This window comes from Phoenix dactylifera, chromosome 5 (genome assembly GCF_051530095.1).
Source record: "Phoenix dactylifera cultivar Ajwa chromosome 5, Ajwa_hap1_PhDact_Kaust_v1.1, whole genome shotgun sequence".
Classification (NCBI taxonomy): Eukaryota; Viridiplantae; Streptophyta; class Magnoliopsida; order Arecales; family Arecaceae; genus Phoenix; species Phoenix dactylifera.
This window is the reverse complement of record NC_143194.1, coordinates 10,544,066-10,558,766: the sequence shown is the minus strand read 5'-3', so window position 1 is coordinate 10,558,766 and position 14,701 is coordinate 10,544,066. Positions and strand designations below refer to the sequence as shown.

The 14,701-nt window shown below is 36.0% G+C and overlaps 1 protein-coding gene across 1 annotated transcript; it reads left to right on the top strand.

Annotated features, from left to right (window-relative positions):
- Positions 1-8,773: 8,773 nt before the first annotated feature.
- On the top strand, positions 8,774-13,884 carry LOC103718012 (GDP-mannose 3,5-epimerase 2-like). The gene is made up of 7 exons (XM_008806633.5): positions 8,774-8,885; positions 10,360-10,776; positions 12,248-12,341; positions 12,443-12,572; positions 12,658-12,790; positions 13,127-13,334; positions 13,434-13,884. The coding sequence occupies exons 2-7, from the start codon at positions 10,361-10,363 to the stop codon at positions 13,587-13,589; spliced, it is 1,137 nt and encodes a 378-aa protein (XP_008804855.3). The 5' UTR covers positions 8,774-8,885; position 10,360; the 3' UTR covers positions 13,590-13,884.
- The last annotated feature ends 817 nt before the right edge of the window (positions 13,885-14,701 follow it).

Here is a 14,701-nt window from a genome sequence, read left to right as displayed (position 1 = left end):
AAAACATCATAAAGATATTTTACTTTACCATGATTTGTGTTGAAAACAAAGGTTCCTTTTCCTTCTACTTGCACTTGTTTGACTTTTATCTTCTTTGATTCATCAAGATCTTGAAACATAGATCTCATTCCAGACATATGATTTGAACATCCACCGTCCAAAAACCAAATATTGCTATCAAGTACACGAGTGAAAACAAGACATAAACAGCTTCCTCTCTTCCTCTTCTCCTTTGTCTTCTACATAATTAAATTGCTTTTGTTTGTTCCAGCAGTTTGCTTCAATATGCCCATTGGCTGCCTGATGAAATTCCCGGCGCCTTTAGTTGTGGACGTTGGTGGCGGTTGACTCGAAGTGGCTGCCACATCAACAGCCTTCTGCTTTGCCAATGTGGAGCACGCAGAAGCTATCCGACTCGTTGGCTGAAACTGGTTCGCCCTCCATGCTGTCTGCACCTCGAGCTTTAAGGCTAAACTTGTAGCTTCAGATAAACTCTACATCGAATGTAGATCCACCTAACCTCGGATCGTCGGCTTCAAGCCCCCGACATATCTTGCCACCTGCTGGTTCTCTGTCTTTGAAAGGTTGTTTCGGGCATTAAGGCGATTGAACTCATCTGTATACTCAGTCACCATCTGAAGACCTTGCCAACAGTTTTGATACTGGTGGTATAACGTCTGCTCGTAGTCAAACGGAAGGAATCAACCTCGCAGATGTTGCTTCATCTTGCGCTAAGTGGTGAACTGCATCTTTTCTTGCTGCATACGGTTGTGTTGCAATTGCTCTCAGCATGCAAAGGCTCTGCCTCTTAACTTGTATGCGACAAGATTCATCTTCTTCTGGTCTGGGATCTCCATATAGTCGAAGAACTTCTCGACCTCAGCCACCCAATCCAGGAAGCCTTCGATGTATGGATTGCCGCTGGAAGTAGGGAGATCCACCTTCAAATTAACGAAAATCGGGGGTGTCTCTGTCCCGATCAAACCTGTCGGGCCTATAACCCACTGGGTTTGCATTTTGCATTTGATGTAGCTCGTCGAACTCGTCAAAGGCCAATCTTTCGTCTTCTTCATTTGACGACTCCGGATAGGCATGATGCCCATGCCATTGGGGAGGGTCACGCACCAGCACCGGTTGGCCACGAGGAAGGTTCTGGCTGGCTTGCACTCGATTCCGGTTCGATTCCCTAGTGGAATTGATCTACAAATCATTGATCGCCTGCTGAATATCCCGCATGGCACTTTCAAGATTGTGAACTGCCGCCCAAAGGGCTGGCACCCCATGATCTCTGTCGATGGGGTGGACGCTTGCAACGCCGTCGTTTGCCATCGAAACTGGAGAGGCCTGCTCTGATACCAAATGATGCGGAGAACAGAGTTTCAGAACAGGGGAGATGCTGAGAACTCTCAAAGCAAAGTTCCTTTCATTTGACGGCTGAAAAAAACTAACAACAACCGGCTCCTAAGACGTTAGCGATGCCTTATATAGGCTACGCATAACCTAACCCTTATTAACAGGTTTACTGAAATACCCTGTGGACTCAAAACAAACAAAGGACTCCTAACCCCAAACGGAATTCAGAAACAAAACAGAATTCAGAAGCAAAACAAAAACAGAAACCTGAAACAACTTAATTCAGAAACAAAACAGAGAATAATCACCTCTTCAACGATCCTACCCTGCATCGCCCATGTATATTCCTTGGGCATCCCTCTGGTTATAAAGGTTATGTTGTTATTCTCAGTGTTACATTTGATGAAGCATCTTTTCCTTTTGCTGCAGCTCAGGCTGGTTCATCTTCCATGCACCCCTCTACCCTTGACCTCTTACCTTCTCCAAACCATGGTAACAACACCTGCGCTCCTCCCACTGTTCCTACTTTGCCATTTGCTATTTGCAATGCTCATATTTTAGGTGACACTTCTACAGCTTCAAGCAATGCCACTCATACTATTTCCCACGTCCAGGATGATCCACCAACCCAACTGGGTTCTGGTGAGATATCACCTATATCAATGGTCTTTCCTGATCACTCTGGGCCTTCACCTCCACCTTTAGCTCAGTCCACTAGCTCACCTTCCTTAGTGCCATGTGACTTTTATCTTGCTTCTGCGGTTCCACATCTTGCTTCTCCACTCTCAGATCATCACATAATAAAATAACCCTAGTGAAGCCTGGCCACTAGAGTGACCGGATATAATTGGTCAACCCAAGTAACTTGGTTTCAAAGCGTTTATGTTCCAAATATACCCAATAAAAATTTTTTTAAAAAAATCCTACTGCACTTTACCCCCTAACGGGAAGTCTTCCCCAAACGCATGCAAATCCACGCGAAGCTACGAGTAACAAAATAAATAAAGTGGCCAGGTCATGATCCCAAATGTAAATAGGAAGAGTGAGATAGTGATCGTATAGTAAGGCTTGATCAATCACACGGGATGACAACGAAGATAGCTGCCGACCCTGCCTACTATGGTACGCATCCCCAACCTTTGTTATCATTTAGCAGCCGCAGCCATACAGGGTTATCGGCCCACTGCCAAGGAGTTGATCAATATCTTTTTTACTCGAGCCCCAATGGCAAGTTTAAGGCATTAGGCTGGTATAGGCTGCATTCGAGATATTGACATTTTTACGTTCCTATCTCATTGGAAAATGGACGCATGATGATATAATAGACCGCTGCTGCAGCAACTTGATGTTAAAAATGCTTTTCTACAAGATCATTTTCATGAAACTGTCAATATGTGTCTGCCATCTGGTTTCTTGATTCAGAACATCATAACAGCTTCAACTGTCAATCATTGAATTCCATCACAAGATCAAGAGTGAGCAAGAAAGGAAAAAGGGTACATGCTGAATTTTGTTCACCAAGATCCTAACTTTAAGAGCATTCAAACTAAAGCTTTGACGGCATTAATCCAATCTTTGAAGATGTTACTTTGCATGTATTTTCTATCTTTCTTTAGTGCACGAAATTAGAGAATCCCATGCAGGATCTTTGGTGTAGCTGTTCCTGTGAAAAAATAACTAGCTTGTAAGATTTGGATGTACCCTTAAACATTTAGGTTATGGTGGATTGCCTTAAAAAATCAACTAAGTCTTGTTGAGCTTAGAAATTAGCAACGAGTTCCCAAATGTTGGAACTCGAATTTGGTTTTGGTTGATTGCCATAGAAAATCAACTAAGTTTGGTTGTGAGCCTAGAAAATAACTGAGCTGTAATCTCGTTTATAGATTATAGTAAACTTCTCAAGGAGTAAGCCTTGGGGAGTGGACATAGGTATAAGATTGGCACCGAATTACTATAAATCTTGGTGTTTGACTTGCTTGTGCTTGATCTTATTTTCTGCACTTATTTGTCATTCATTTCACTGTGTATATTTGTGTTTAACTCAGTTTTATTTAATTATTATTTAAGTTTATAAAAAATTTTGAAAAGTCCAATTCACCCTCCTTTTAGGTTATCAACTTGGACAGTAGATATAAACTCTTGGTCAAATGGGCCTCTATGTAAGTTTAAAATTATGTTTTAGACCATTACTTGGTGGTGCATTGTTTGTAATCTTGATATTGGATTTTGTACTTATTTTTTTTTAATTATTTTATTATGCATCATTTTTATAGTTAAACTTCACTTGATATCTGGTTTATATCCGAATAATATCCGTATTCATACAGAGGAAATATAGATACACATAATATCCGACTTGTACCCATTTCTATTTAATATTTATATTTATATTTTTTAAAAAGTATGGATATAATTCCAATATCTTATCCTTATTAGTTCTGTTTTCAGCCCTATTATGTGCACTACTCGGATTTTTAATGAGAGTTTGTCCTTGTGGGCCTACTTCTACACCATTTTTACCCCGTTGGTCTATTCTTTACTAACAGTGTGGACCTAGTGGCCCATTTGGTCGATTTGAATACCAAAAAAAAAAACATAAAAGTGGGTGGTTGGGTTTGAGCCTTAGATTAAAAGCAAACCTCGGTTGAAAATATGCTGGCTTTAGATCTCCTGACTCTTATTTAGATACAAATTCTACTCAGTTAAGGCCTCTTTAGATGATTGGGTTTAAGACATATGTTAGACGCGAGTTTCTGAGCTGGTGTTTGTGAGGCTTCATTCTATTTGATTGGGTTCTGTTGTAATGGCTTTGATTCTACCAATTTCATTCTTGACCTGAAAGGAGCTTTTAATTTTGGATCCATGCTCACCTACATACATAATTTGCAGATACTGGGTCAGGTCCTACTCAAATTTTTGTGCGAGGTTAAATGTTTAGCCTGCTTACACCATCATGTTTTAAGAAATATTTTGGCTTGAAATGAAAATTTCAGAAGTTGAAACCCTTCGCCAAAGATTTAGAAAGTATGAAAAAAAGAAAGAGATGGATGGCCTAGCCTCTTCGATTACGGTTATCTACAAAAATTAGAGACCGCTCAGCTCCAGTAGAGATTTTTCAGATCTTTATAATATCCAGATACAAAGTTGATCCCTGACATCTTTTTTGTTTCTGAGATTAGCCCCTCTATTTTTATAATTTTATAATTTAATAAAATTATAGAATATGGTTTTCCTTCCAATAAAAAATATTAAAATGATAATTATATTTAATTCTTGTAACATATTTACATAAAATAGGCAATAAGTATTAATAGCAACAAAGAACACGCATTAAACAACATCCTACTAGCATTCGTGTACATCTTTATGGTTGCAAAATATGAATTGTGAATTATTACTGGAACTTTATATATAATTTTCCTAAAAAATATGAATATAAATTTTTTTAGTAAATATAAATAAAATTTATTTCTGTTAGTAAAATTTTCTTTGGAAAGCTATAAATAATATGAAGTCTACATCAATATATCAAAAAGCAAAAAATAAAGCAAAAGAAAAACAAATCCATCTTGACATAGCCCTGTTTCCAAACTTTTTTAGTAAATTTGAAAAACAATTAACAATTAAAAATGGGAATTCATTATCATTTTTAATATGCATTGTTAAAGCACATAATCTAGGAGCCTTCCATCGGGAGCAAGTATAGTTGAAAAAAAAAAAAAAGGGAATCCTTGTTCTGGACGCAAAGGGCGTGGTCTGCCGGCCATGCGTGTTAGATTTCAACCTCATTTATTTTATTCCTTCCATGGTCAATCTGACTTCCAGGAAAATTCCCATCATTTTTCTTGAGACTTTGGATCCGGACAAGAAGATCCGGCACGATGACGCCCCTTTCAGTCCTTCTGGAACCTGGAAGTCATCTCTCTTCACCTTTCGATCAGAAATCAACTCACCTGATGATAGCCACGTAGTTCTACAACTTGTACAAAAAGATTGCACGACTTTGGAAACACGTTTAAGTTGATTTAAGAAAAAAAATTGAAATGAAAAAGAGTGGATCCAACCACGTTTCAACGACACCCAAGTTCGCACCCACTATTTACCCATCCATGTAACTGCTTACAACTTAAATCTGATTAATTAATTTTATCTATCTTGCATTTGCTAATGTATCTTTTTATTTTACTCTTATATGATCTTGTAAACTAGTTTTATATATCCTTTTCTCGCTTTAGTATTTGGTAATTATATTTTTTTATTTTACTTCATATACTTTCTTGTGACTTTTGTTCGACAAAAAAAATACTGTCAAATGTTTGATTTAATATTATTAAAAAGAATTTATGCTTGATTTATATAATTAGATCAAAAGGTAGGAGTCAAGAGAGTGACAAGGTAAACGCGAGAAGTTGGCATAAGATACAAAGAGAAATCCATGTGATTAGAAAAGTGGTTGCATTTTAATAAATCTCTTGGATATTAACAAAATCAGAGTAAGGGTCAGGCTTATTTCTCTTTTGTTGGATAGTTTTTCATCTTTTTTATTACAGCTGAAAATTAGAACTTTTATTATATATGATGGTAATGATAAAAGAATCTGATGCTCTTTATTTCATTATATATTTACCTAACAGTGATTTAAATCAAGGCCTTGTTTACTAAAAAAAAATAAAGGGCTTCTTAACTGTTATCATATTATAATATTTAATTATGTAATGAAAATAATGACTACACTTACTAAATTGGGTTGGAAGGATAGAAAAGAGGATTTGACTGGAAACTCAAGTCAATCTAATCATCCTTCAACTAGGATGGGATTTTAAGAGTTTTCTAGGATGGCAATGTCTTCTTTTTTTTTTTTTTTTTTTTAATACAGGATTTTGAATGGGTGGGTTAGTGTGACTGGAAAGTATATTAATACCTCTAATTAATCAATAGTATTTTTCAGAAAGGTTGCTATCATGGATAAGACAAATCCTTTTTTTTTTTAATTTTAGGTTGGAAGAGGCTAATTTCTGCCTTCAATCACGTACTCACTCACCTCTTGAGGACCGATAAAAACTATTTTGAAGTGCTTGGTGGTAAAATAAATATTAATTTATCAAACAATGTTACATTGCAAGAGCAAAGTTAGTACATCCGCGCCCATATAATAATAGCCCAAATAAAATCAATCGGATGATCGAGGACTGATGTGATGATTTAAATTAATGAAGATGATCTACTATCTCTAAATTGCTTACTGTTAAAAAATTATATTATTTGAAAATATTTAGTGTATTCCTTATACATCACTAGTAAACAATAGACAGTTTAAATAAATATGTACAAGCGCATATATTTTGACCATACATGTATTTTGACCATACATGTATAAGATAAGAATCTTCAAATCATATGATTTTCTAATGGTAAGTAGTTTTGAGATATTAGATTACATCCAATGACTTAGATTAGCAACATCGGGCTCTTAGTCATTTAGTCATGATTAGATTTAGGCTATTGTATGAGCACCCATGCCTTAGTTTTACTCACCTATTAATTTATTTTTTTGAGAATATCTTATAAATAGATGACCTCCCACTTTTGTTCAAATAAAATATTTATTTTAAATAATCTAGATCTAACAAATAATGATTACAGGGGCATCTCTTTCTTAACAAAAGTCCTCCCGTGTGCACCAGAGAAAATCGTATGGAGCAGCTTCTGTTTTGCCACGTCTCGTACAACATACATATTAATATGAAAACCCAAGAGCTATATTAAGATGGGACTCTTATTAATGGAATTCGTCTATCTCCTAACCTAAAAAAAATTAAAATGCAATATGCATTTAAAAGAGTTAGGCTATCCACTCACCTGCATCCTTTTTTCTTCCTTGCCAAGTTTTTCTCTGTCCCTCCATGGGGATTTTGATTTAAATATGGATTTTAGAGTTAAGTGATACAAAGTTTGAAGCAAACACACACTTGACAGTTTGTTGATACATACTTTGAGTTTCTTTGATACATACATAACAGCAGTTCAACACATATCTCCAGATAAATTGATACACAATTTTTAAAAAATATATATACCAATATATAGTATATGATTTGGTGATATACACCTCACATATTAGTTATTCAGTAGCCCAATATACATTTCCATTTAAATTAATCCACAGTTTCCAAAACAACGTATTCACCAATGCACAGTACAAAGCTAGTTGATACACATTCGCAAGCTTCTTGATATATATCGTAAGCTATTATGATACATATCCAACAACGATCTAATACACACTTTAGGGCAAATTGATAAATAGTTTGCAGAATATAGTGTTCATCAGTACACAACCTATGATTGGGTGACACACAGCTAGCCAATCATTTATTCAGCAATCTGATATACACCTCAAAGAGGAGAAGAAAAACCTCATGGATGGATATAGGGGCTTAATGAGGAAGAAGAGAAGATGGGCAAAAGGATAACCTCTACTCTTCACGCACTTATTGTGTTTTTTTTTTTAATTATAATATGAATGGACTCTGTTACTAAGAGAAGTTTTATCCTAATATAATTGATGAATTTTCACATTAAGATGTATGTTACATACAATATTAGAAGAGTTATTGTGAGGATCCGTACGGGCGTGTGTTTAGTCTCACATCGGTTATTCGCTGGATAGATCTTGGGTATTTATACGGGATCAAGGAACCCAAATAGTACCTTCCGGTTAGCCATTTTGGGTGAGGTTCTGAGTTGTTACAAATGGTATCAGAGCGGATCCGACCCATAACCTATGTGGACTAGGGGACACTGCAGTACGGATCCATTGGGGCTGACTACGGGCCACTTGTGGTGTTTGTGATTATATTTGAATAGATTTGAACCCTTAGCCTGATGAGGACGTCAGGGCTTGAACAGGGAGAGTACGTGAGGATCCATACGGGCGTGTGTTTAGTCCCACATCGGTTATTCGCTGGATAGATCTTGTGTATTTATACAGGATCAAGGAACCTAAATAGTACCTTCCAACTAGCTATTTTGGGTGAGGTCCTGGGTTGTTACAGTTATGTTCCTTCCTCTCTATGTTTTATTTGGAAAGAACTGGGGAAGGCATCTTTTATAATGGTATTTCGGATCATGGAAATATTTTGTGGGCCAACATACCCCTTCTCGGGGTCTGAATTTAGGTCTCTCCAGCAACCCCGATCCACTCAACCTGTACAAAAAAATATAGAAAAAACGTGAAGGTCAGAGTCTACGACGGAGAAAGAATGGTAATAAATAAATATGAGCAGAATTCGAGAACGGAAAAGTACCAAACTTTTTTTTTAAAAAAAATTATAGATGAAAAATAATATTTTTTTAAAAACAATTTATTAATAAATTCTTATTATTACCGAATCATAAAATTCTACGTTATATAAAAGGCGGGAGAGAGGGCTGGGGAGCTCTCACCAACGGCGTTTCAAACAAAACTCCTCTCCGCCGCTTTCTCTCGTCTCAATCTGTTTGCTATTCGATTCCACCTCCCTTTTGCCGAGGTAAAGCGGCCTTGATGCGTTTATTTGTCGATAAGGATCAAAATGTCCATCTTTTTCTCCAATTTTTCTTTTTTTTAAAAAAATCTCTTTCCTCTATTTGTCTTTGGGGATTTTAAGGAGTCTTGGCGTTTCGTGGAAAGTTAATAATGCACGAAAATTTAATTTTGTTTTTTTTTCTTCTGTTGATTTTTTGATAATATTTGTTCTATTTCGGTTTTGAATTCCCAGATGGATTAAATTTGGTGGCACTGTAAATTAAGATTTTTTTTGGATCTAAATGATTAGTTTTCTCGGTTTTGTAATTCTCTGGTGGGAACTGAGAAAAAGTACGAAAAGAAAGAAAAAAAAAGACTTTTCTTTTTACATGAGGACAGTGGGAGACTGGGAGTAGATTTAATTTGGGATTTTCCTTGAATTTCTCATAAAATTTGCTTGTTCGGTTTTATTTATTGGGCTGCTGAATTGTCTGTTCTCTGTTTCTTTCTTTCTGTTTTTTTGGGGTAAAACTAAGAAAAAAGTCCCAAAAGGGGAAAATGTTATTTTTAAACATCTGGTTAATATGTTTCTACCAAAAGAAAAAAAAAAGGCATTTGGGTAACAGCTCTTATTTTTATTGTTTTATTTTGGTTCCCTAAGATGTGGGTTGGAAGTTCTCTAATGGATTTTACTTAAATCCATTGATTGTATTGGGGTAAAAAGTTAATCATCCTTCTTCTTCCTATGACTATATAGCTCTTCTTCGTTTTTTTTCTTTTTTTTCTTTTTTTTTCTTTTTTTTCTTTTGGGGTGTTGCTAGAGCCAGCATGTTATGTACTGTTGATGATTTGTATTAAGAGTGACTAGGAGTTATTTCACTTGCCAGTTGAATTTGTATTGTTGAATCAGTTCTTTTTATAATTGATATTATTTTGTTTCTTACTTTGTCTAAGAATTTAGATTATAAACACATGAATGGCAATACTGCTTTCATAAAGTCAATCCCTCCCCGGATGATGGGGAATGTTTTGTCTGCTTCGTTTTCGAGTATTTATTTCTCATTGGTTTGGACTTGGTGGGTGATTTTTTTTTTCTTTATGATTCATATAGTTTTGTTAATTGGTTCATGACCCACAGATTGTTCTTTGCTTTATGAGATATGACATGATTCATAGTGTAAAAGTCATAGTTGTCATTTTCATTTATCCTGTTGAAGTTTATTCTCGTTTTGCTATGAGTATGAGGCGGTCACAACATGTTGATTAGTCTTGCTCTTGTTTCATTCTTCTTCTTCAATGTACTTCTTATATGGACTTGTTCTATGTAATTTTTCTAGTCCAATCATCTCCACTGATTTAGATTTCTTACATGCTTCGCTTCTTTCATAATTTTAAGTTGGTTATACTTAAATTGCCTCTGCATCTTTCCATGTATGAGGATGTCTGAGAACTTTATAAGAGCTTCCTATAAGAAAATTCTTAATTCACATATGGCGCAGAATGGGCAGTGCTGGAAATAATCGAAGTAGCTATGGGGAATACACTTATGCAAACTTGGAGAGGGAGCCATACTGGCCTTCCGAGAAACTATGGATCTCTATCACAGGAGCTGGAGGCTTCATTGCCTCCCACATTGCAAGGCGGCTGAAGAGTGAGGGGCACTACATTATTGCATCTGATTGGAAGAAGAATGAGCACATGGCGGAGGAGATGTTCTGCCATGAGTTCCACCTCATGGATTTGAGGGTCATGGACAATTGCTTGAAGGTCACTCGCAGTGCAGATCATGTATTTAATCTTGCTGCTGATGTGGGAGGGATGGGTTTTATTCAATCAAACCATTCTGTGATCATGTACAACAACACCATGATCAGTTTCAACATGCTTGAAGCTGCAAGGATTAATGGAGTGAAAAGGTACGAGTTTTGTAATTATTTTTGTCTTTTGCGGATATTATAACTCTAGGTTTAAGCATTAAGAAGTTTGATCGCTTTTTTGGACAATTTACAGGACATGTAGTATTACCTGAGTTCACTCATGGCACATCATGCCAAGGAAATTCTGTGAGAAATTGAACCATGTCCTCTTTACCAATAGAATGGGTTTTATAAGAATTCAGTATTTCTTAGATCTACAGATTAATTGGTTAAAAACAAAATTAAATTTTTAACTGTGTGAAAATGAAACTAATTGCTAATATGCAAGAAAAATTTATAGTAAGATTTGTAATTAGCAAATATCAATCAAAACTATCCTTGTACATTTCTCGCTTTCTTTTTCTTTTTATTGAATTGATTAACTGAAGCTCTTTTAGTAATTGTCTCATCAAATTTGACTATGTTGCATGTGTCATGACCCATTCCTTTTTCATGTATGGGAGCCACTTCTTAATAATAAGGTATACATAACTTTGGAAAAAATGTTGATTAAAAGAATTACTAGTAATCAATAGCTTGTAATATATTTTGGCATTTCTTTGATTTTTTTTTCTTTTACTTTTATATGTCTACTTGTTTCCTTTCTGGATTTTTTCCCCTTAAACTCAGTATTATGTTGTTGGTCCTTTTTCTTATCTCCTATATCCCCACTTCTTTTCTTGTTGTTGAATATTTGTTTCTTACCATACTTTTTGCAACATCATACAAAATAGGAACTTGCACCAGGAAGCTAAGAAATTATTTGCTTTATGGTTTCCACTGATTAATTAAAGCTGATGTCAGCCATAAACCCAACTTCATGCAGATGCGATATAACTACAAGCTAATGTTAGAAGTTCTAATGGGTTCGTTAAAACAAACAATGATCCTTCAAGAGTTCATAACACTGGTTGTTCATGCAATAAAGAAACTAGTTGTGTTATTATTTTCTTTTTAAATGGTTTTTCGAATTTTGAAAGCTTATGCTGGGTTGCCATATTGTGAAGCATTTTTTCCGTCAATATATCTGTTTATTTCTTATGTAAAAGTTTTTGAAGTCATTTCTTTCTTTCAGACTGTTAATGAAGCCCTTGTTTCCAACCAAAATTTGTAGGTCTTTGCAAATATATTTCAGTTTTATTTATGAATCAGTTTGAATCTGATGATATGTTATCATACCTGCTGCATTATCCTATAAAACTGGGTAGACTTGTGAATTGCTTTCTTCCATCTGTGCTCTATTGTTCTGATAACAGGTTGGCAGCTGGAAGTGGGCTCTTTATATCTTTCATTTATAAATTTGTGTGTCTTTCATTTTAGTTATAGGATTCAATCATCTCTTAATTTTCCATGCTTATGCAGTACTGGTAAAGTTCTGAAATAAGCTTCATGATATTTTGTCTGCATTTGTGCAAATACTTGCTTGCTAGTAAGCAACTATGAAAATAAATTCCGGTTTGATGGCCTGCAGGTTCTTCTATGCATCCAGTGCTTGCATTTACCCAGAATTTAAGCAGCTGGACACTAATGTGAGCTTGAAAGAATCTGATGCTTGGCCTGCAGAGGTTTATTCATCTCAAAATGTTGACAATGTTGCTCTGATTAACCTATTTTTTGAAATTAACTCCGTGCAGTGTTATTTACTGGATATCAATTTCTCGTGCAGCCTCAAGATGCTTATGGCTTAGAGAAACTTGCGACTGAGGAATTGTGCAAGCACTACACTAAAGACTTTGGTATTGAGTGTCGGATTGGGCGGTTCCATAACATCTATGGCCCTTATGGAACTTGGAAAGGTAACTTGTAAGCTCTTAATAAAACATTCCAAGATCTTTTCTGGTACTATAAGAACTGTTGTGGTTTTTCTTGAGTGCAATCCAGGTGGGAGAGAGAAGGCTCCTGCTGCTTTCTGTAGAAAGGCAATCACCTCGACTGACAAGTTTGAGATGTGGGGAGATGGGCTGCAAACTCGATCCTTCACATTCATTGATGAATGTGTGGAAGGTGTCCTGAGGTAAACTCTTGGCAACATCGTTCTTACAAGTATCTCTGTTACTACTACTATTAGACATGCTGGAAAAATGAAAAGGCTGATGAGCCCAGCAAACCTGATTTGTATCTTGTGAATAAACAAAAATGAAAGTCCAGAAGTTCTTGACGTTCTTGTCCCTTAATTGAAAATCGAGACAAATTTGTATTTCTAGTTAGGCCTGAAATTTCTTTATACTAGAGTCCTTTCTGACCTGAGCAAGGCAATGAAAGAACTTTATACTTTTGACTCTAATTGTGTTCTTCAACAGAGCTTCCTTCCCTTCCTAATATTTGCAAATCTATTCCTGATGTGTTTTAGATTGACAAAGTCAGACTTCAGAGAGCCGGTGAACATTGGAAGTGATGAAATGGTGAGCATGAATGAGATGGCTGAGATGGTACTCAGCTTTGAGAACAAAAAGCTGCCCATCTATCACATTCCTGGCCCGGAAGGGGTCCGTGGCCGCAATTCCGACAACACTCTGATTAAAGAGAAACTGGGTTGGGCCCCAACAATGAAACTGAAGGTACTCAGAGAATTAGTTTTTTCTTCAATTTTTTGATTTCTGGAGGCTTTCAATTTATCTTGATACTGATTATGCAAGTTCTTCCTTTAACTTCCACAGGATGGTCTCAGGATCACATATTTCTGGATAAAGGAGCAAATTGAAAAGGAGAAATCTCAGGGGGTAGACTTGTCTGTCTATGGATCATCCAAGGTGGTAGGGACACAAGCACCTGTTCAATTGGGTTCACTTCATGCAGCTGATGGAAAAGAATGAAATTATTGCCAGTGGCTGCAAGATGCAGATGTGATCCTTTATCTCTTTTGGAATGGGAGGAAAAGTCTGGCTATGGATGGTGGAAATTTAACTGAAATGGTGTCTTGTTTTCACATTATTCCTGATAGTAAGTTAAGGGATGTCTTTTTGTTTCCTATGTCTTGGTGGTTATGCCTCCTCTTGTAGGTTGCTGTTATAGTCTATGTATTGCATGTATTAGCGTTACTTTCCTTTTCTCTGGGAGATACAAAATAAAAAACAATGGAATAAGCTCTCTTTGTTATTCTGTTATACTTGATTATTCTCTTCATGCAAATCAGATTTCTGGCAGTATCATTATAGCCGAAATTTAAGTTTAATTGATTCATGTTAATCTTTGGAGTTTGGGAGCATTGTTGTAATTAGTGAAGTTTAAAATAATCTTGATAGCTGTAAGAAATTCATTTTGAACTGCTGCCAATGTGGGATCTGATGCATCACTACTCAATATGAGATCGCAGTTTCTCTCTCTAAACAAACTCCTAGCTATTTAAGACAGTAGCATTTGTTGGGCCAACAGTCATCATATCTATACCTACAACTATAACCAATAAGATTTGTCTTGATATTTATTTCTCAGCTTAAAAACATTTTAGCTATTCATTCCTGCTAAGAGTTATTTTAGCTGCCACTGACAGGTTCTCTATCGATCTTTTCTATAACTTTCAATCACGTTCGTTTTCCTAACAGCTTGACATGTATCTGTCTCTCTACTTATCAGATTGTTCCTAGATCTATCTTTCAACTCCATAAGCAAAATGATTCTTCTTTTATACTATTAGATGTAAGTGGCTGCAGTACTTATCGGACTAGAAGCAGAGTGCTCTGTCGTACCTCCAGACAACAAATTGAAACTCTTCATCTTTCATAAAAGCTCCAAATAATCTTTCCACCAATGTGACTGCTCCATCAAGGTCCAAAAACCCCAACTAGCTGACGTTCTTAAAGAGGCTAATGCTTTATACAAATAGTTTACTTAAGAACTAGACTTGTCATATGCCATGTTAAGTAGTGACATGAATAATTACAAATAGATTGCACTTGATCTCAGCACTGTGGCCTAAAAAATGGCA